General features: G+C 40.9%; 1 protein-coding gene across 5 annotated transcripts; it reads right to left on the reverse strand.

Moving 5' to 3' along the window:
* Positions 1-338: 338 nt before the first annotated feature.
* Positions 339-23091, reverse strand: spag9b (sperm associated antigen 9b). 5 transcript variants are annotated; one of them, XM_053865156.1, is made up of 29 exons: positions 22536-23091; positions 17085-17205; positions 14156-14226; positions 12912-13009; positions 11214-11361; positions 9671-10016; positions 9507-9591; positions 8702-8826; positions 8283-8340; positions 8054-8206; positions 7901-7958; positions 7449-7579; positions 7269-7322; positions 5793-5972; positions 5403-5532; positions 5211-5294; positions 4872-5033; positions 4604-4775; positions 4282-4467; positions 4049-4205; positions 3347-3475; positions 3197-3277; positions 3062-3129; positions 2824-2972; positions 2359-2530; positions 2164-2277; positions 1908-2087; positions 1330-1455; positions 339-1245 (listed from the first exon to the last, which is right to left on the reverse strand). In XM_053865156.1, exons 1-29 carry the CDS (start codon positions 22833-22835, stop codon positions 1130-1132), a joined length of 3954 nt encoding a protein of 1317 aa, XP_053721131.1. In that variant the 5' UTR covers positions 22836-23091; the 3' UTR covers positions 339-1129. The 5 variants fall into 5 exon arrangements, with proteins under 5 accessions (XP_053721131.1, XP_053721130.1, XP_053721133.1 ...); XM_053865155.1 differs by having other exon boundaries at positions 1908-2084; positions 7266-7322; XM_053865154.1 differs by having other exon boundaries at positions 340-1245; positions 7266-7322.
* Between the last annotated feature and the right edge of the window lie 267 nt (positions 23092-23358).

Consider the following 23358-nt stretch of genomic DNA (forward strand, 5'->3'; position numbering starts at 1 on the left):
TAAAAGAGCTTTAGTTTAAATAAGTTGATATAAAAACTTGAATATAGCCATTTTGTTGTTTAAATGGATGTATGGGTCAATCATTTGATTCAGCACACACACGCACGCACGCACACACACACACACACACACACACACACACACACACACACACACACACACACACACACACACACACACACACACACACACACACACACACACACACACACACACACACACACACACACACACACACACACACACACACACACACACACACACACACACACACACACACACACACACACACACACACAGTGAGCTTCACTAAATGTTTGATGCTAAGAATATTTTTTATTGCAGACATTCGAAAGGACAACATCAACATGTTGCATCTTTAATTCTTTAGCTTTGGTAGCAAATGTAACATTCTCTGACGACAAAAAATAAATATCATTTCAAAAACATCATCAGTGCTTTCAAGTTCAACACTGAAGAGAGTCCACCCATGTGCAATAATCCACACCTGATATGATTGTGGGAGGACCTCACCACGTTAGCATCGTCTCTCACGTTTCTTTGTCATAGCCATGACAGCAACTCATTTCTAAAAACAGGGTGAATTTACAAAATACTCCCGAATGGAATAGTCGTTGACATAACCCACTGTAGGAGCTGATTCAAGTTGAATTTGTCTATGAAATTCAACAGGAAGATTGGATTCAATGAAACAAGAGAGGCACTCCAAACTTCATTAGCTGTATATTGCATAGATCAGCAGTTGGAATCTGAGAAAGATCCAAAACTCACACCGGTATGAAAGAACATCAGTTGCTCTTCAGGACTTCACGGCCCATGAATCATTACAGTCAAAGTGTAAAACAAAACGAAACATACTGCCATACCGTCACTGAGATGAAATATTGCGCCAATAAAACAGATTAAATGTTGATCCTAAACCAACAATAAAAAAAAACGGCATGGTAAATAACTTAAGTCATCAGTTGAAATCTTTGCTTGTTGTGTATTTGTTGGGCTTAAGAGTGATAAAGAAAAGTGCACATTTGTAGCCCTGCGACCCACACGAAGCCCCAGCGGGGAAGGGTTAAAGAGCAAAGGCCATTGAGGCATCCAGGTGCAGGGGCCGTCAGATGTCAGCCAGGATCTGCCAGACGATAAGGTGACTGCGTTCAGCTTTAGCCACTGAAGGCTGCAGGGTCAGAGTTGGGTTGCTGCCTTCCTCTGTGTCGCCCTCCTCATCACCTACATGTGAGGGGAAAAACATAAGTCTATTAAACATCCACAGACATGAACGACAGGCGTCAAAAACAGGGAAGGTGACGTCACCCATCCTGAAGTCGATGTAGCCTTCTCCGCCACTCATCACCAGCATGGCGCTCTCCACAGACGACGCATCCTCAGTCTTTTCTCCGGCTGCCTCACCACTGCTCGACACAGTGGCAGCAGCGAGACCTGGACACAGTCAAGATCACGTGCCTTACTTATTACGACATTACAGCTCAAACACTTCATTTGAATGAACACATGAGATGAATGTTAGTGCTTCTCCTCACTCTCTTGTGTCAGTCTGTCCTCATGTATGCCCAGCCTCGCGTAGCTGGGATTTGCAACAACCCCATTGAGGGAGTAAGCACGAGGAAATGAAGTAGTATGTGTCCTTTCAACATTGTTGTCATGTTTGCAAAGCCTGCAGTTCATCTTGTGAAGTCCTTCTGACATTCTTTGTCTTTCAGCATTTCCCCTCAAGGGTTGCCAAGCTAGCCAGCCTTCTCCCTACTCACACCTATGCTCTTCATGTCCTCCTTTATCACATCCATGAACCTCACTGGTTGTCCCTGTCAACCAAACTAGCTTCATTAAACAACAGCAAACACAGTCAGGCATCACACACTCACTGGGTTTACCTGGCACAGCTGTGAAAAACTTCACAGCATCTCTGTGGCCGTGGAAGCACAGCTGAGCGTGGGACATGGAGCAGTATGGGATGACCGTGCCCGCTTTTACTTTGTCGCCGCTGTCGTCGCCGTAGACACACACCCCACCTTTGGGATTGTTTGCTGCTCCTTTGGTAGCTGCATTGGCTGCTAAAATTGATGACGAAAAAAGTTATAATTAGCAACGTTTGGATTCAATTAGAGGAACACTGTGGAGCAAACATACACTCTGTGAGAGGGATGGAGATGATGACTCCATTTCCAGTGCCGATCCACAGGCGTCTACATGACACCATCAGGGCAGTGATCCGGACGAAAGAGAAGCCCAGTTTCCCAGTTCCTATCCAAGCCAGGACAAAGGTCAGTATCTCTCAGTGTCACTCAAATGTCCTTTAATATTCTCATTCACGTGGTGACAGACCAAGCATCTTGCTGACATAAGGTTCGATGTCCACATCCTGCAGGTGCTGGAAGGTGTGTGCATGGAAGAGTCTTAGCGTGGAGTCCAACCTGATGGACACCCAGATCCCATCGCCGTCCCAGGCTAGCTGTCGCACCTGGCTGTCTTTACGAGGATGTGCGTCAAAGGACTTCTGCAGCAGAAGACCACACAGAATTTTAGATCAAGAAATCCATCACTGCATTGATCCAAAAAATAAAATCATTTTGAAAAGGTTTCAGACGTTGGAACTTCAGCTGGTTTTAATATGCAAACAAATGCATCTTGAGACTATCACAATGACAATCATGTTCTATTTTCCATTGTCCTTTCCTCCATATCCTAGATGGATTCATTCGTAAACAAAAATATATGCGAATTCTTTTAAGGGGTCAAAGAGTGATATAATGTGTAAAGTGGCACTTCATCTTCAGCTGGGACATGTACCTGTATCTTCATGGCTTTGGGCTGCACCACACAGATCTTGTTCCTGTAGCCGCACCACACCTTGTCGTGGACAACTGTCATGCAGCGTATGGAGTGATGGGGTCTCCCCGTGTCAATCAAATGGTAGTTGCTGAGGTCCCACTGGCCATCTGGGATGGAACGATTGGGCAACATTGTTCCAAATGTGTAAATAAACTGAGTACATTCACAAAGACCAACAAAGTTCTCCCTAGCTCACCAGCTCCTCTGTGGAACACAGCTAGTGTGCCATCTGAGAGTCCAGCCAGAACCCTGCCCTTCACATGTCTACAAGGATTAAACCAGGATTAGACACAGTACGAACATATAGAATCATAAACCCCAATAAACTCACACAATGCCGAGGACTGAATCCTTCATCTTGATGGAGTGGAGACACTTTTTCCACTGAGCCACGGACGAGTGGACGTAGATGCTGCAAGAGAATAGATGCTGGGGTCAAATATCCACGAGCACGTTGCAGAGATGGAGGCCATCCTCTCACCATCCGTTCTGTGCTCCAAGCCACATGGTGGGTAAAACACTGCTCATCTTCTGAGCCTCCTCTCTCATCAGATCCTGATCCTCAGCTGCAGGGTTTGAACTCACGCCATCTTTAACAAGGTCACTCTCCCTAGCAAAAACAAGTATGCTTGAATAATTGACCTACCAGGCCAGCAACATGCCAGATTCTTCCTCGAGTCAGTTTGCCCTCCAAGCAAATAGAGAACATCTGTGGCAAACACTTATCAAGATCATGGTCCTAAAACACTTCAAAACAAACTGAGGCCCTGGGTGTTGAAGGCCATGTCTTCTATGTGAAGTTTCAAAGAACGACACTGAAAGCTTGAGTTGAATAGGGAACAAAGTTGCTCCAAAGAGAGAGCTCGGCCAGAAAGCGCTCATCTCTCCCACACATCCAACTGCATTTCTTCACAAACCTGGTCTATAAACGTCTTCTGGCAAAAGGCTAAAGAGCAGGATCATTGAGAGAAGCTGAAAAGGTTTTCATTAGCTAAAGGTGTGTCTGAGAAAGAAAGTGTGTTGCTGTCAGTCATCAGAGAAGCAATGTTTCTGATTATGTACTTAGGTTTGCTAATGTTCCTCCTCCATCTCATATGGATGTCACTTATCTTCTATTCTGGGTGCTTCTAGACCATAAGAAAATGAACTGTAAACAATATCCCGGTCACTGTACTGAGGTTACCTCTGAGAGTAGCCCTCATGTGTCTCTGGGGTTTGCTGAGCACCCAGGGGATCAGCAAAAACATGATCAGTGAAGGCCTCTCTCTTGGTTGCTCTCTGATCTGCAGGCACGTCGCTGGCCTCTGTTGCCTCAGTGGCCTCCTCTGCTGGTCTAGACACTGAATATAAAAAGAACATTGGTTTCAATCATCTTCCATAAAAGAGCGCATAATCGAAAGAGCTTGAAGTTCTTACATGCTTCTCTGTCTGCATCAGTGGCTGCTTCTCCAGCTGCACAGCCCACAACCGTAATGCCACCAAGAACACTGTCATCACCAGCAGAGCTGCTGGCGTTGGCCGTGCTGCTGCTGTCTTCCACTGGTCCTTCCTCAGAGTTTGAAGAAGTTTCTTCTCCAATTGGATAGTCTGTTTCTCTTGCACCTTCATGATAGAGAACAGTAGTTTTGGCTTTGCGTTTACGGCACAATGTTTAGTTGACTTTCCACAGATTATTGGATTGGCCTTGTTTTAATACATATTGATCTATGACTGTACATATTACTTATTATTTACACACCAGGAACACTAGTGATGCAGAGGACATGAGAGTCGCAAACAAAGAAGCTCTCCAAAATGTTCCCGGGCTGGTTGGCATCAATGACCACAGCTTTAGTTGTGGACTTTGTGCTGGTGCAAATCCAGACCAGGGATGACATTTCGTCTTGGTGCTGCAGCTCCTTCTGCTGCTCCTGAGCCACAATGTCACAGTCAAGACAACGCACGTTTTAAATAAAACCAACAACTGAAAACACATTTTAAAAGTCATCATTCAAACAGCATCAGACCTTGAGTTCTTGGTCCAGTTTATCCAGACTGCTCTGAGAGCCAATTTTCCTTTTGGGACTCACTGGAGTGGACACATCACTGTAAAACACACTGGCTCCTACTATGGACCCTCCATCTCTGGTTTTACCTCCCGAGAGATTCACACCAGCAGCACACCACAGCTGAATCACAAGAGGAGATTCATCATCACATCAGTATTTTGGCAGCCTTTGCATGAGAGAAGTTGGATTAGATTAGATGTCCTTTATTTGTCCCATAGAGTGAAAATGACCCTGGGATCAGGCTCGAGTCCAAATGATATGATGGCCTTATGCATTGAATACAGAAAAAGCACAAACCTTCATAGAAGCATCTTTCTCATCCAGTGGTCTAAGAAATACAGGAACAGGTAGATTCTTCATCTTACTGTCGCCACCGTTGGCCTGGAAACAGATGAAAACACGAGAGTTCTTTAACAATCAAAATAACAACATGGTGATCTTTTAAGAGATTTTCAACAATGAACTCTCCTCATAAGCAACAGGACTGACCTTGTACTTTTTGGGGAGACTCCAGCCATACGCTTGAACCCTTCCATCTTCTTTCTGGACGTGGGCCTTCACCTGCTGGTACTGGGCCCTCTTCTGCTCCCTCCTGGACACCACATTGTCTGCAGCCACTCTGACGAACACACGACAGCCTCTTATTGTAGTAACTGTACACCTTAATTCCAAGAGATGATTTACACCCAAAACAGAACATTAATCCTTACCAGTTGCAATTGCTTACTGAAAGGTGGCATTGACAAAACTTTCATTTAAGGTTCTCAGACACTCATGAACTCATAATTTCTTTTGAGTTCATGAGTTTTCAGTAAACGGACATGTGTGCAACATAATTTTTGAAAATGGAGATGATGAAATGGCAGATTTTCCACTCACTCCTCATTGAGGAAATCAAATGCCTTGCTCTTGTCGCTCGGCAGCTGCTGCAGGGTGCTGCTCTTCTTCTTGACTGACGGTTGGATTTGCGACGTGGGAGCGTTGTACTTGACGTTGACTGGCGCCTCCACTGCAGGCTTCTTGGCCCCACCACCAGACGAGCTGAATAAACGGCTGAAACTGGACGTGTAAGGGTGGGGAGGTGGAAGGAAAAGTGGGGGGAAGAACACACAAGACAAACATATAGAGGGGGTAGACACAAGCAAAAGCTCCGGCAGCAGCTAGCGGTATGATTTTGCTCCCATTTGAGAAGACCTTACTACACAGAGCTGAACGATGAAAAGGAGCAAAGCATGTGTTAATACTGTCCCACTAGGAAGTTAGTCGACAAAACAAACAGCACGACTACAACCCTTTATTTCCCAGTGTTTCTTGCACGAGGGCCCTCATTTATTATTTGGTTTTACGTTTTACATGCGAGTCACAAAACAGGCACATCAGAACCAATCTCTGTCTGGTGTTGATAAAATGCAATAGAATAAATCTAGTGGAATTTGAATTAGGCTTTGTCTTTGTCATGCTCCTAAACCTCATTACGGAGACATGAACGAAAGCAAAGAGAGAAGTGTGAACAGCTATGTCCCTCACTAATGTAACATGAGAAAGTACTCAAAACATTTTTCATGTTTGGTAACAATGTTGGGCAACAATTTAGTTCACACAACTCAAGTTGTTATTTGACCTAAACTGCCAAAAACATAAACTAATAAAGTTACTTACTTTTAAGACGCTGTACTTACCCAACTATTTCAGTGATGAGATTCAGAATCATCAGAATGAAAGCTTCTCAATAAGAATAAGGGACATCATTTAGTAAGTACCGTATGAAGATAAGTATACTAGTTACTGTTTAAGAGAAACAATGTCACAATGAGTGTATGCTAATAAATTGCATGCCGATTATCCTTTCAAGCAGCAACTAAAATGCAGTTATCATCAAAATGCTAATCTATCAGGCACAGAAACTGCATGATAAATGAGGGCCAACGTGCACAGGAATATGAAAATGACCCTTCAATGACTCCCTCCCATGAGCATAGTAGCACTCCCCAACACACCTCCTAAACAACAACATCAGAGGATCAGAGTGAAGAGGGACACACAACAGGACAAGAGAGATGAAGTGTTGATCAAATTTGGCATCTCTTTTCTTTCCACAATTATTTGCCTGTAATAATCAAATGCTGTTGGTGTCAGCCATTCACTGTAAGTTCAGATCAGAAAGGCTTTGATGTTACTTGAGTTAAAACCAATCTAAATTAGTCACAGCGGTCTGTTACAGATCAGGGATTTACCTACATCCTAGAGGAACCCCAACACAACATGAAATATAAAAAGAGGTGATGAGAGTAGGGAAAAGTGATGACAGTATTCGTCTGCACTGAACCTGAAGAAGCCAGAATTAGAGCTTACAACTGCCAAAGGCTGGATTTCTTCTTCTCTGGCAGAGCCGGGTTCTCCTTTGATGCGCTAAAGGGTGAAAACAGATGGTGTATGAAAAAAAAAAGTTGCCCACGATTTCAACATGGAGGCGAAGATATTACTCGAAATGAAAGAGAAACCATATTAATTAACCAGTGAGCGAGTTAGTTTTACCGGATCATCTCAGTCCATCGGACAGCTTCTTGTAGCTCCATTAGTCTCTCCTTGTATTGGTTCCTTTCCATCAGGACTCGGGCCATCTCCACTCGGGTGAAGCGTTTCCTTTGCGCTGTAGGAACGTCGCTCTGAAGGCAAGTTCAATTTCATAAAGAAAAGTTTTATTTTTTTAACCATTCCATTCTCATGGGGACTTCATGAAACAGTCTAACTATCTATCTCAGTTACACATTGAGCATGATTAAGCAAGTAGACCGGTAAGCCTTAAGACTACAACTAAAAAATCTTACACAAAAGGTGGTCATGTGAGCGTGATTGCCAAAGTCATGCTGGAACACAACCATAGGCAATCAACTCTAGTGTCAAATGAGCTGGAAGAGATTTGTCATTGTTGTAGTTTGGCATATTAAATGTGAGGACGAAACATTATTAAACAAACCAACACTTACATCGTCATCATTTACAACTTTTGACTTCTGTTTAGTCTCGTCAAGTTCCGCTCGAACCCTTCAAAAGAAACAAAACAAAATAAACAAATTTGTGTGGCAGAGCTTTTTCTTTGTTATTACCAGAAATACGCGATTTTAAAACAACAATCATACTTTTTAAGTTCTTCCTCTAACTCTTTGTTCTTCTCTTCCAAGTTGGTCTTGGCCTGAGTGACAGCATCAAGTTCTCCCTGCAGGCCTTCTTTCTCACAGGACAGCTCGTCCACTTTAGCAATCAGGTCATTCTTCACTACATTCAAAGCGTTTCTGAGAACACAACACAATCAGGACACATTATCTTTTTAAAATGCATGTTGAAATATGAAATATATGACACACATACTTAGTTTCCAGTAGCTGGGCATTCTCTTGGATTAGATGTTCCACTTCACGACCCATTCCTGAAACAACCATGACTCAAATGTTAGTCACTGCAGTTTCAATAAATCAAGTTTTAAACACATTACTAAAACTTGTTCGAAGTAAATTCAAGAACTCTATGACTCAAGTCTTACCTAAGAAGTTGCAGTCTGATATCAGTTGAAGATGGTGCAGATCATCAGTACATGTCATATTTAGCAAACAGACAAAAATAATCTAATCTCACATGGCACGGACTGTACTAACATCTGAATTTACGCACCAGAAAACTCATCTGAGGTCCGACAGGCAGAGATACAACAGTCGGAATAGCAAAAAAAAAGACCTTGTTTATGAATGAAAGAACAACGTTCGATTGGCAAGATGACAAAGACTTCTAACCTAGTAGGTCCGCTCCTTCATCCACATCGCCTATGAGGTCATTTCCTGCTGACGATAGCTCCTCGAACAGAGAGTCAGTGTTCCGGTCGAAGGCTAAATTCTCTATTCCACCTTTGGTTGGTGTGCTGGACAGAGAGGAAAGAAATGACATGACAGAGTCACCGTCATGAAACACTTTTTTTCTCATTTACACAGATGCATGGTCAGATTTTTAAATATAGAAGATAGTCGCACAAACGATCTATTGCCATACACACAATTACACAATTCCCCTTGGGATTAATAAAGTTGTTCAGATTTTTCTGATTCTGATACTCTGAATGGAATATGAATTTGCGAAACAAGCCAACTGGTTTTAAACTAGATCTTCTTAATAAAAACAATTGTGCACAAATGCATTTAATTAGATAGAAAGAGGACTTTCTTTCTAATGAATCCATCCAGGGAGAAACCTTGCTCCAAATGCAGCCCAGTGCAGCATCAAATATGGTTTGAGGCAGCCATGTTTTTTTGTATTTCTTATAAATGAGATTGAAATTGGACTTTAGGTCACAGGTATTGATATCAACCTCTTCCACATCATACATATTGGTCACAGTTTCATAAACAACAGATATCACCTTATATCCTGTATCATTTCCTATGAAAGAACAAAAGTTTTATTTTCCCTATTGGCAAGCAGTCACATCTGCAGGATTCAAATTCTTAAGTGCCCATGTGTGCCAAGTGCTTATCTCAGTGTTTTTTATAGACAATATAAAACCATTCAGTAAAGGTTAGTTTTGCATAGCCTTGAATCTGCTACCTTGTTCCTCTACAGCCTTCAAGGTCCATGTCCAGTTCAGGGGTTGACTCAATAATGACCTGGACTTCTGACTTCTCTGCAGCCTCTGAAACATATATATTATGAATATAAAGATTACAAACTCGAGATGAGCGAGGCACAAAAACACTGGTGCAAATACTGACCCTGCAGCCCTTCTTGTGACACAGATATGTTTCTGCTGCTTTCCAGATTACCACAGCTGGAGTCCAAGTTCTTGCTGATTACTTCTGAATCCCCCTGTTCCCGCAGAGGCATGTCCACAGATGCCATAGCAACATCCAAGGCAGCAGCATTTGAAGGTGTAGCAGTGTCCAAGTGCTTGTCCTGGTTGCATCCTGCACTAGTACCAGAGGATACTATACCATGTGACAGTGGGGATTTAGAATTGGGAATGCTCGATTTGACAGATGTGGGGATGCCGGATCTGGCTGGAGTTCCATGGTTGGTGCTTGAGTTGGAGCTTCTTCGATTTGCATTTACAAGTTCATCCTAGAAGTGGAATAAAAGAAAACATTTCCAAGTGCGTAACGCAATAAGTACAACTTAATTTGACAATGATAATTTGGCTGGTAAAATACTAATATTGAAATTGAATACGTATGGATAAAACAAGTTGTAGTAGCCTTTTTTTTTCCAAAACTGAATACATTTATGCAAAATAAATGTGACTACACAGGTACATTTAATCTAAAAAAATGTCAAGACATGCTTCAATACAGAATTCAGTTCAGCAACACAAACGCATACATATTAATAGTTCTAACTGCACAGCAAGAAAACAAATCAGCATGCCACTTTTCTGTCGACAGTGCCACAACAGTTAATAGTGAAGTGTTATTTTCAAAGATGCTTCCTGTAATCCTCTCAAAAGCAAAAAAGAGGCAATAATTTGTGATTAAAACACAGTGAGATGGAGTTTAGCAGCATTCCATGTCAGTATTCACGCAGTGCTGTATTGACTTGCTCAACACTTGACTAAAGATCACAACAACAGCTTTAAGTGCAGCGCACATCCAGCACTTCTACCTGCGCCGTGTCTTTCTGCAGGCCAGGGGGCTTTTCCAAAACCTTATTATACAAAGACACATAAAAGAATGTCGACTGCCTCTCTCTACTTTCTAATGTACTTGAAAAAATATCCCTCCATTAACAGCATGTGAAATATTCACAAGATGAACATTTTTGGATTTCTACCATAATTATGTACAAAGGCATGTACTTTTCTCTTGTTGAGTTCCTTCTGTTTCTCGCTACTTAAAACCACATTAATAAAGTATAATTTTATGTTAAAGAGAATCAATGTAGAAGCAGACCACATTTGCTACGATCATTGGTCCGCACATGGATTGAAAACATTGCTGCTATTCCTACTGCATGTGAGCTCACTGACGCTTCCACAACTAATTAAGATTGAGGAGCGAGTTGTTAATATTCACAAGAGCAGCATGGTTTCCTATGGCAACATTGTGGTAACACTTGGCCCTTCCTACCCTCCTCAATGGTACCATTTCCTCCACTTACTGGGCCAGCTACCAAGTCACACAGACACTGAAATGCTTTTTCTGGTGTTCTCATTCAATCCTGTGCCAGCACAATTGATATGTTGTCACCAGTTCAGTCCACGGGAAGACCAAATCCAAGTGTAACATTTGTTTCAAAACACTGAGCAATCCAATACAAGAATACCTTTAGACTGGTGTTGGACTGAGGATGGCTGTTGTTGTTGAATCTCCAAGGTTCAGAAGGAGTCTCCCCGGAATCTCTGCCAGACTCTGATATCACACCATCATTCCCAGGAAGCTGGAACAAACCCATTGAGATGGGGCGCTCCTTCCTGGAAAGACGTTTCAAATCACAAGTATGAAAAAACCCTAAGAAATAAGATTTCAAGTGCAGGACGGAAAATTTCAAAGGATCCAGTAACCCCCTTCAAAATGACATTTGGAGACGTATAAAACATTATCATTAGTGTTTGCAATACAAGCTATAAGCAGTCTCACAGAATCTCTGCAAGTGAAACACAGTGGTGTGAAATAAAAGTCTACAATAGTGCAGAGAGAGCTTGGGCTGCCAAAGGCACTCATTGATCTAAGTGAAACAAAGGACAGACCATATTGGACGCGAGAGGTCACAGTCAGGCCATGGAATGCAACTAATGCACTCTTTTGTTCATGCTGGTGAAATGAAACACGCGGGCTCTTTCAATGCTGTTATAATTTATAAATAGTTAATTAAAGAAAAAGTATAAATAGAACAATCAAGTCACAATGATAGCACTACTGGAGGTCACTTCAAATGTATTTGTGTTAAGTCCAAGACAGCCCCCCATGCGCTCCATAAAGTATAGGGGCCAGACGTGATGAGCAATACCCGAACAGCGCATGTAATACCTGCAGAGTCTGGGGATGGAAGGCAGAGCAGGTAAGCCACCAGCAGAAACAGAGTAATGTACCAGCAGCAGCACTGACAGAGAGACAAGTACAGCAGAGTTGATGACCACTGCTCCCCCTACAATGCCGAAAACAAACAGCAGCATACGCCCGGGGTTCATCGCACCCCAGGATCATGGCCCTGTGCCTCAGCAATGACCAGGCCGAAGGACATAGAGACAAAACATTCAGGGAAAAAAACGATTAGCTGTGCGATGCCATCTGAGTCGTGTCCTGTGGGCGTCACAGCAAAGTGTCGTATGTAGATTAGTCAAAGAGTGAGCACAGAAGGAGAAAGCATCAGTAATCCCAGCAGCTCTAGCACAGCAGATAGTCCACAGAAAGCAGCGACAAGCGGTGGCTCCTCTCTTGCACAGCCTTCTCCTAGCAGGTGATTTGATTCCTCCAACCTCTCCCAAGATGCAATTTTGCTGCTGCTGTGCAGTCTGGAAAGCTCTGCCTCTCTGACCAGCTCAGTCCGACTGAGTACCCCTCCCACTCTTGCAGCTCGTCTCTCACTCTGACTCTCAATCTCCCCCTCTCTTTTGAAATGGGGATTGCTTATACGCCTCCTCACCTCCCTGAGTGGTGACGAGTATGCGATTGAACAAAATTGGTAGGCTTTTTTTTATACGCAACTTTAAAATGAAGACAGGCCAAGTGAAAAAGGTAACAAACAGAAGAAACAAGCAAAGTTGGAATTTGATGGACTGACAAACACCTAATAAACTAATCTTTAGTTAGTAATGAGTAAAGCTTTTCATAGCTTAAGATAAAATCTCAAAACTGTTCACCATAAATTAAGATTAAACTGGTTTCCTTTCCACACTTTGACAGAATCAAAAACTCTAACTCATAAAAATCTGTCTTATTGAGCAATTTTGAGCAATAAAATGACCACAAGCACAGGTGATGACACTTGACCCAGAGTGAATATCTAAACAGGATTTCTCACCGCATTCTGCCTGATGAGCTTGTATCGATTGGTTCTCCTGTTGTTGGAACATGCTGGTGTTTTGTTCGCTCCAAATGTTCCATGTAGCTGTGGATCATCTAGTCAACAGTTAAAAGGAAAAGGGGTGAAAATACAATAAATATATAAGTCGTGCTGTATTAACTTGACTATATAGCAGTGGTATGAGGGCATAAGTGTCTTCTCAGACATCATATTCGGACACAAATATAGGCTGTCCATAAAATGCCTCTATAATATAAAAAACAAACAATTGTGTGAGATATTTTTTATTATTCTTTGAACCTCATTTAATACACCATTTAATACACAGTACAGGTATTTGAATTCTTGCCTCATTCATCATTGCTTCAAGTCAATAAGTCCTGTATCTGTTCCAGACATGATTGCTTTAATAGCACCATAGAAAGAAGTTCAAGCAAGTGTTATCTGATGAATGTGGTGGCCAAGGAATTGGTCCGTTCTTTTAAATCCACCAGTCTGGACATGTTTGATTAAAGGAACTGACGGACATGCAGTCCCCGGTGCGCTGCACATTTTGGTTGGTTGTAGGTCATTTAGTTGCAGTGCCACAGATGCAGTCCAAAGGCCAAAGTAAACATTTGCAGTAATTGAGGCCTTGTGGAAGAAAAATGGACCAATTATTCAAGTACACGATTCCAAATATTCTTGCCTTACAGACTTCGATAAATGCTGAATAAAGGGTACAATTGAAGAAATCTGACTTTGTAGTATTTTTTAAGTTCAATGGTCAACACTTGTTTTAATAAAATCAATAACTAGAAACATCTCATCACAACACTAGGTTGAGAAAGCAGCTGTGTCACCAGACGCTTAGATATCCCTCTTCATCATTCTATTCATTTATTTCAGTTTGTTGAAGGGAAATTTCAGCATAAGCAGCAGGAAGTATGCTCAAACACATACATTCTGCACCCACTAGAGGGCGTAATAAATTGTCCACAGCCATATTTTTCTATAAAGCTATGCTCTGTTCGAAACTGATTGTGAATTGTCTTGTCATCTAACAGTAACAAGATAGTTTAATTTTAGGAGATGGACAGGTCAAGATGGCTCTTCAACATTCTTTCATGAAGGAAACTGCTACAAACAAAAAAAATAATGAAGCATGGACAGTATAAACATATATATGCATGCATGCACAGGCGCCGACACAATATGATGCATTTAAACATCATTGCACCTCTTATTAAAAACCAGAATACCTCTGTATGTCTCTGATGAAGAGTATTGTACTCCTTCTTGAGCTCTGTTTCTCTCTCCTCCAATCTGCTTACTGAAATGAAAAATCCAAAAGCAGAAGCATCACATCTTGTCAGTGGTACATTTAAATCTGTAGGGAGCAGATGTGCACCAAAGACACACTGTTCTAAATTAACAATAACGTGACACATGCTAAATAATGATTCTCCAGGAATGAATACACCTCATATTGATAGTATTTGATTCTATTTGTCAAATACATCCCTAAGCATTTAAAATGTGTCATTTGGTTCAGGGCACGTCAATGTCGTATTTATTTAGAACACTGACTTGTTGTGCCACATAGACCCAAGTGTACATTATTAATTTCTAGCTTCAGGAGGGGTGTTACAGGTGGAGCATTATGCCACTCATAATGAAAAGACGTGAACATTGTTACATTTTTTTCCTTCCTATTCCCACTATCTACCTAATTTTCAGCCTTCAGCAAAAGCAAAATGACCCAGGTCGCTGGCAAAACATTTACATTTTAAGGCTCACAACCCCTGTTAACCACAGACTGCAATATTGCCTACAGAACTAAGACTAAACAACAAAGCTGTCATGTCTACACTTACCATCTCTTCAGAAAAATGAAAATGTCACTATCTTTTGCTTGTTGTGACGCTAATCAATGAACACTGAAGCCATTCATTTGAGTATTAAATCACTTCTTACAATGTCATGCAGTGTTCCATTTTCATTGACATCAACAGGGCTCAACATTTGGTACAGCACTTGGCATCAGAATTACTTTAAAAGTCATATTAGCTAAAAGAAATCGAATCATCTTGGTAAAACAAAGAACAAAAAAACTGTTTTACTCTATACTGAGTTGATTTATGTACACTCCTGAAGACTTACACAAAACTAAGCATCAACGCAACACTTGTCTGACATATCTTCACTCTAAACTGTACTGAACAACATGAAAAACTCTAGTGCAGGACAGATGCATTTTGCATCCCAGTATAGTTCCTCTATCACACCAAGAGACAAATGCGAGTCTCGCTTTTTTCTAAAACACAACTCTGAAACATCCAACTTACCGTTACTGCAGCCATTTGTTCCTCTTCATACTAGGACCTTATTCAAGCCTAGAGTAGTCCCAAGTCTGACAATAAGTTATTGATTGTACCAATGATCAACTTGATGCCAAGGTGTTGAATTGTTTCCATTACATCACCAACCAAAATACTGTTTCCACATTGGCTGCATGAGTTCAATAAAGTCAATAAATGAAGGAACCTTTGACAAGCATTTATTCTTAGACAGACATTGTGACGCAAGTAGAGGCCTGTGGCTAAGGGGAGAAAAAAAATCAGGTGTCAAGGGTTTAAAACCAAGACAAGTGTACAACAGGTGTAGACAAAAGAGGACGTAATTACGGTGGACAGTAATTCTTTGTGATTTGCCATGTGTTTTCACGGGAAACTTGTGGTTAGTGGTTACAAATTGAAACCAAATCAGTAGCAGGTGAAACGAGAGTAGAGAACAGATTAAACTAGGAGAAGTCAGAAAGCTTTAACTCTTCACGGTATGCAACCCATATTTAGCAGTTTCTCCAGATAAAGGACAGTGTAATTTATTTAAAGTGTTTGTACAAATGACTTTCATTGGAGCACATTATCGCCCAGACCACACAAAGATAATGATTCTGAGAGCAGGTGTGCCAGAGATGTAGCTATTTGCACCTGCATTTCAGAAAGTGAATCCAGTCACATTTCATTAGAAATAGGGAACTGTCATTTGCATGAAACACAAAGCAAATTTCCCAAGTAACAAGTGTCCATGCTGACCCTTCAGTGGAACAAACAACCAGTCACAAGCCAACAGTCACACGTTCATCATGTGCGTTACTTCAGTAGCCCAGAAGAGATTGTCCCACTTAGTGGATAAATGTTATTAATACTGCATTATCAAACTGAAGTACTCTCACTTCTGAATCTTAGTGCTTAGTCACCAACTGATTTGAAAGTTAGTGTGCGCCATGTTCAATCTCTCATCTTAATCTAATTTGTGTCTGTCAAGGCATCAGAGATTTGAAGAATAAACTGCAGGCATTTAGCCAGAGGCGTGTCTTGGGGCGCCCTACACTGAAAAACATGAGAATTTTTCCCATTACTAGTGCCAGTATTAGATCAAAATTCACAGATGCTCATGCCTTCTTGGAGCCACGGATTGGCGATCATCTTGCGAGTCATGACACCGGCATTTGATTAGAATGGAAGAGTGTCTGACACAGTAGACGGGAAGAAAACAGGTAAATTCGACTTATAATGTGAAGAGTTTTCGAGAGTTTGACTTGATTTCAATGACTGTCAGTAAACCAGGGAAAAACTCAGAGAAAGTCAGCATGAAGGGATTGTCGAGAACTGTACTGGGGAGGGGGCCACACAGCAGGCCTTCGTTCCATACCCCCATCATGATGAGGCTTCATGAAACAGTGTCCGTATTTTCAGAGCCCACTGGATGGCACGGTCTGCTCTAAAATCTTTGGGTTTGAAAATAAGGACACTCTTGTATGAAGCCTCACTGGCTCATCCGTCAACAGATGGTGGGATGCCTTGTTGCAAAATCCCAGCTAAAAGCCTACCACTGCTTCCTGATATGATACCATTTAGTTCCTCAAGTTGGAATTAGATTTTAAGTCCACACTAGGTTTGATGACTGTAAAAGGTTTAGGATTATGATCACCATCTCACAAATTCAACTAGAGAATGATCTAAAATATGAGATGCATGAAATGAAAATGAACGTGGCTTGAAATTTGTCAAGAGAGAATATTTCCTGCGCCATTTCCAGCAAACATTCCAACACACTGAACTAGTAACGCTGTGTCTGTATATAAGGAGTGTGTTGAGTTACAACATGACAACACACTGCACTTACTTTGATCCACGTGGTTTTTAGCACGCAGCTCTAATTGACGTGTGTTTGACTCCAATAGCATCAATCGAGACTGGAGATCTTTCTTCTCGCCCTCCTGGGAGTCTTCGAAGACGATATATTTCTGCAGATTAAACAAGAAGAGCACGAAAAAATGCTTTATCCACACAGCTCAATACAAAGAACACATCATGACATTTTAGTGAAATTAATTGAATTCCATTTTATCAAGTGCTGACAGCGACCAGTACCCTTGGGTTTAGAAACCTCTGAAAACACTAAAACCATTTTAAATAGTCCTTTCAGCCCTGATGCACAGCTAAAGGACCCAAGAGTCTAAAAGAGAAGCTAAAGCTTTCTGTGATCCTGAAAATAACCATAATCTATTTTTAGGAAATTAAACTAATTGGGCAGGAGAAAAATAGAAATAAAAACTTCAACAGCCCCCTACACAGTACCTCTCTGCCAAGCCACCAGTAAACTGTAACCAAATGCATTTTATGCAAGGTCAACCACTGATGCATGCTGGCAGTCTACACCCGCTAACCACTGTATAACTGAGGTAAACCTCATCAATGGTAATACAGCTGACGGCAACTGGGGACCTCAAGTACAAAAGCATGTTTCACCACTCTGCTCACTTGCAGTGAGACCCATTCGCCTACTGACTCCTGACAACTCACCTCCACACAGAGCCTACGTCTACAGGGCAACAAAATGAGATGATTCGTAAATGAAATGTTGATGCCAGTGAAGTCCCCAAGAACCCCTAAGCACCAGCATCTCACTCTGCAGGCACAAGTCTCATAAGTGATGTTGTAGTACCCTGAGTTTTCATACATGAATAATTATCAACCTTTCTTCATCAGATCTTAAGAGAAGAATCACTCTCTTAATTGTATCCACTTCATTTCAGCACACTCTCAACAACATCAAGCCTCAACATTAACTGCAGCAAGGTCAATATTTGCAAAACTAAGACAAGCCCATCATTCAGATGAATGACATGAGCAAAGACAAAAATTTGCACTTTCTGTGAATTCTTTCTATGACGTTTCAACAGTTTACAACAACCAGTAGAGTCAGTCTCTGCACCACAAACATTCTACACACCCCTGCTGTCATGCACACCAACCACGCAACCTTGCATCCGCAGATATCACAACACAATGTCTCTACCAATGTATACATTGTGAATGCCAGCAGCACGCTAGATATTAATTTGGCTTGTTGTTGTTGCAATGTTACTGTTATGTTAACTTTGAAAACAAAAATTCAATGTTCAGCATGCGCCAATGTTTTAGGGAGACTCTATTTGTAACCATACAAAGTGCAAATATGTGACAAGGGTTGCATATATTATATTAAGTTCTTCTAAATAAATTTGATCAGGAATGACTAGAAAGGAAAGTTCCTAAATAAGTATTTCAGTGGTACACATCATGTGGAGAGGTTTGAAGACAAAGTTCGGGATTATGAAGGATGAGGCGTGTAAGAAGTGCAGGCACCGGGTAATGAGGAAGACAACTGATGAGATCCATGGAAGTGGTAAATGAAGACATGAAGAGGACATGTTTGACGATGGAGGATGCACAGGGGGCTGACTTGCTGTGATGAACAATTAAGATATGGAAGCAAAAGCACTTTGGGTTCTGAACAGAGGTAATTAGCCATATAGTTGTAAAGCAAAATAGCACTTTGAGAACCCATTCCAGGTACTCTACAGTTCTTCCTCTTCATTGTCTCGCTCTGATCTGAGTCTGCCAAAACAACATCATTCCTGCACAGTGTATGTAAACAATTGGCTCTGCGTTCAGTGCGAGTTCAGTAGTCATGCGAGTTACCATGAATACTGATCTTGTGATGTGTGACTTCAAACCTGTGATGCACCCAAGACCATGATGATTTTTTTTTTTTAAACCTCAAACCAAGACTGGAGGTGACCAACAGGCTCAGCCAAAGGTGTCTGTTAACAATGCTGTGTTTCATTGCGTCTTTCAAGTAAACCATCTCTGCTGCTCAAGTTCAACTGTGGCCATGGGGTTCTTGGACTATTCTGAAACAAGCACATGAAGGTCACCTTTTATTAATTGTATTATTTGTTACCTAAGAAAAACAGCTGAACAGATCCCCAGTAAATAATTCAATTGTGCATGTTGTGTAAGAAAATGTGTACAGTTATGCAGTTAAAAATGTTTACCATCTTTTTCATTTAGGAGAGCGCCTAAGCGAGGCCTTTGGAAATCGGAAAGATTCCACTTGTGACCGCACAGAATTACAAAAGCATTTACAGAATCTCAAACGACAATGCTACCAGTTACTGTAATCGGCAACACTTAAACTCTAATAATTGATCATTGTCACCACATGATTATTAGATATGGAACAATATGAGAGACTTCCATAATCACCACCACAAGTCTCACCCTGAAGCTCATCATATGACCCACAGAGCGGGGTTGTGCATGATAAGGCAGAAGAGAATCAGCATCCCAGTTCTTAAATATGCACTCAGGATGAATAATGATGCCTTTGTCCCTCAGTGCATGCACAGAATATGCCTGTTCACCAAGATAAAGAGTACTGCAGTAGAGATACAGAATACGTAATGAATGTAATATAAATTGGCTCACAGACTTGGCAAGTGACCCCGACGATCGCAGCAGTTCTTAACACTCCCTTGCAGGAACTTAGCTGGCAATAAAGCAATTATTTTTTCCATTTTTTAAAACAGAATTGGCCACCAAAGACAGTTAACTAGACAGTATAGTATATATTTTGAATCCAGGAGCAAGTCATATAAAATGAGTTTAAGCAATGGTACACATCTCATTGGTATCAACGGTTCCATCATAATAATAATAACGTTTAACTATTTTTAGCTAAACAACCTCACACTCCCAAAACAGGAAAATACTGAAACACATTATTGGTTCATTATATATTCCAATGAAGGATACTAGATTTCTCGATGAGCTTCTGGCCAAAATCTAGAATCATCAATTACACTAACACTCACAGCTTGTCTTTGATTCAGTGGCACATGATACAAATGCACTGTTTAACACACAAATAGGCAAAGGTTTTCCCAGCTAAAAGAAGGACATAAAGTCATGTTGAAACAGATGCAAAGGGCCGTAGCAAAATAATTTGTAGTGGATTCATGCCTCAAGTAACATAATTATCATCACGAGTCAGTCGTTATGCTCCTCAGTATGATCCGTGGACAAAAGTGTGGGAAGTAGAGTTTTTCCTGAATATTTCCTGCCTTGCCCTTTCCGTTACTCAGCAAGACGCAACTGGGACACCAATCTAACCATTTGACATTTGGTGCAAAATTAGAACAGAACAGATCACAAGTCAATGATGAAATATACAGATAAAATAATATTTTCCTGAGAACATATTCTTTGCAATATTCTTAACAATATGAATAAAAAAAAAACTCTTATAAATCTAAAAAAAATCAATCATACAAAGCTTTACCTATCTTAGTTGTCTGTTCAAATTCTAAAATTTGTATTCACTCAAAGCAATTGGTAAAGTTGGTATGATTTTCTGGTGCAACATCTGTTCAGCTGTATTTACTGTTGGTAATTGAGCAAAAACACTGGTAAAAATTATCTTTCAGTTTTCACATCAGAGAAAGCAGTAAGCTTAATAATGCAACAGTTTAATTTATCTCTCCCATGAAAGCCAGTTCAGAATAGGGGGAATAAAAACAGACTTTTTTTCCATACTTACTAGGAAAGTAATTACATATACATGCAACGACATCTGCTACATTCTTGGGCTTTCAGAAGAAATATTAACAGAAGTGAAACTACCTAAAAATATCAGAATGGAATATATTTGTTTAAAAAATAAGAACGTCAAAATATCACTGACAGCATTGCCTCAATGCTGAGCTCTTCCACAATGCTATCCCATACAGACAATTAGAATGCCTCATATCAATCAGGTATTAGATTATTTGCCAATTCCATTGATTTATCAGAAAATACCTGGGTTGGAACACTCTCTGGATGCACTAACAGCTGCCCCAGCCATGTCGCTCTAAAGACACAACCTCACAGGTGACCACACCAAGTCTGTCAGGAACAAAGGCTCATCTAATTCTCACAATATGAATTCAATTCATCTTAGTCAAATTAGGACAATATTAAAATGTATCTTCTTTTCCTATGTGGCACTTTTACTTGGGCGCACCCACCAGGACCCCTTAAATCTAATAGGTATGTTATAACAGCAAAAATGTGCGCAGCAAACATTTGCCATTGAAACCATATTTGCTGCTTGTGAAATCAAATGCCAACTCAACTATTCCGTTTCTACATCTGTTTGTCAGTGGCCACAGTCAATAATACGTGTTACAGCATGTAGCCACAGAGCCTCTCCCAAAAAATATGATCCCATTAACATCAACAAGAAATAGTTAACAAAATCAGATTGAGCAAAAATCGATATTCCTGACATCACAGGTTCCTTTTCACCCTCCAGGTCACTATGCTCTATTGAGGAATGGAGCTTAAGTTTTGCTGTATATTCTATAATCACAACGACAACAACAACAAAAAGTCAGACCTGTTACACAACTCAACATTTGAGTGCAGGGCCTAATATGAAAATGACAAACACGAAATCAGTGAATCTCTGCTTGAGACACTTAAAATCCAATATACTAATGTGAAAAAAAATTATGATTTTTTTTTTTCTCCGTTATAATGTTTCATTCAAAGTTGCACGTGTTGTGAAATTAGCGTTGTAGTTTACAAGCTATTATGAATCAACGCTCACAGCATGCCCATTCATCCGTCATGTGACATTCTCTGGAATGAAATCCAAATCATGCCTTGTTATTAGACTAGCTTTTTTTGCATACAGATTCAAACTTTTCTGAACATTTTATTAAAAAAAAAAAAAACAATCAAATAATAATTAGGAAAGGAGAATTAACAGATTTAAAATTTCCATGACGATAATATTACTGCTTAAATCATGCATGAATTTTACCTTTCCTGCATGTATTACTATTTCCATATACATAGGTAACGTTATAAAGGGACGTAATGACTAATGTATACAACTATAATTACATAAAATGTGGGTATTACTAAACTCAAACAACTCTTTGTCGTCCCAGGAAATTATTATCCAAAACCGGGAAGATAGTGAAAAGGCTCCCGGAAACACCTTTTGAAACAGAAATGTTCAGGACTTTTTTTCTTGGCGATAACACAATAGTAGCGCGGAATAGTGGGTCATGTATTGCCTATAAGACGGAATAAATAGTGTGTTCGTACGTTCACTTTTTTAACAAAAGTGCTTATGGACATCTATGTCAGCAGCACACTGTTTTGAAGTATGGTCCATGAGTCCCAGATTTCCTCATGAGGCGCAGCGGTTTGGCAGATCAACAACACTTGAAGTGAATTTTGATTTCAGGTTTCCCACCTCTTCTGCGTGTTTCCTCAGCGCTTTCTCTCGTTCATACTGAGTAACCAGCTGCTCGTTGTCTTCCTTCAGCAGCTCCAGCTCCACTTCGTGCTCCTGGTTGACAGCACACACCGAGTCCAAGTTCTCCAGCACAGCCACCACGAGCGGCATCAGTTCTTTCACTACGTCCTCGTCGTACTTCTCGATGAGCCGCTCAAACTCGCGGTATATCGAGCTGGCCAGCCCGGACACCCGCTCGGACATCATAGTCGAATTGCCCGAGTCGTCCTGATAAAGTATTACTTCGTCCAGCTCCATTTTCTCGTCCACTTCCCTGCCTGCTAATAGGCTAGCGACGACTTCACAGCTGACCACAGGCTGTTCTCGCCTTTCTACTGCGCCGAGCCTCGGAGTGCGTCGCCAAAACACATCTCGAGTGGTGTGAAGTGACCGAAAGAGACACGAGACTCCACTTTTGTAGGCTCTTGCTCTGCCCCCGGTCAGTGAAGCACTAGTGCGGACTAGCACACAGGAGCTAGCACAAGTGAAAAGTCTTCACTTGGCTCCTGATTAGTTTCCCCGTCCAACAGATGAGCTCCTGTTGCATTCACGGGCGGTGGGACATTTGAAGTGCAAAAATTCAAGTCGTAAAATGACTCGTTAACAACCCCAAATGTTCGGTGAAAACCAATTATCTATTATTATCTCCTTGGAGTTATGTTAAAAATAAAAAAATAATTACGCTGTTATTTTAATATTATGCATTACATACGTCACCAACATTACACTTTAATTATGTATATACTTTATATATATATATATATATATATATATATATATA

Source organism: Synchiropus splendidus, chromosome 5 (assembly GCF_027744825.2).
Source record: "Synchiropus splendidus isolate RoL2022-P1 chromosome 5, RoL_Sspl_1.0, whole genome shotgun sequence".
NCBI lineage: Eukaryota > Metazoa > Chordata > Actinopteri > Syngnathiformes > Callionymidae > Synchiropus > Synchiropus splendidus.

Bases quoted from the DNA above. Each gene is read 5' to 3' on its own strand.
- spag9b (XM_053865154.1), bottom strand. From the start codon at position 22,835: ATGGAGCTGGACGAAGTAATACTTTATCAGGACGACTCGGGCAATTCG. The intron at 8,207-8,282 runs GTATGTGTGTCA...TTGTGTTCTCAG, and splicing joins GCCCAGCTACTGGAAACTAA to AAACGCTTTGAATGTAGTGA. The intron at 5,973-7,265 runs GTAAGCTCTAAT...TTACACGTCCAG, and splicing joins AAATCCAGCCTTTGGCAGTT to TTTCAGCCGTTTATTCAGCT.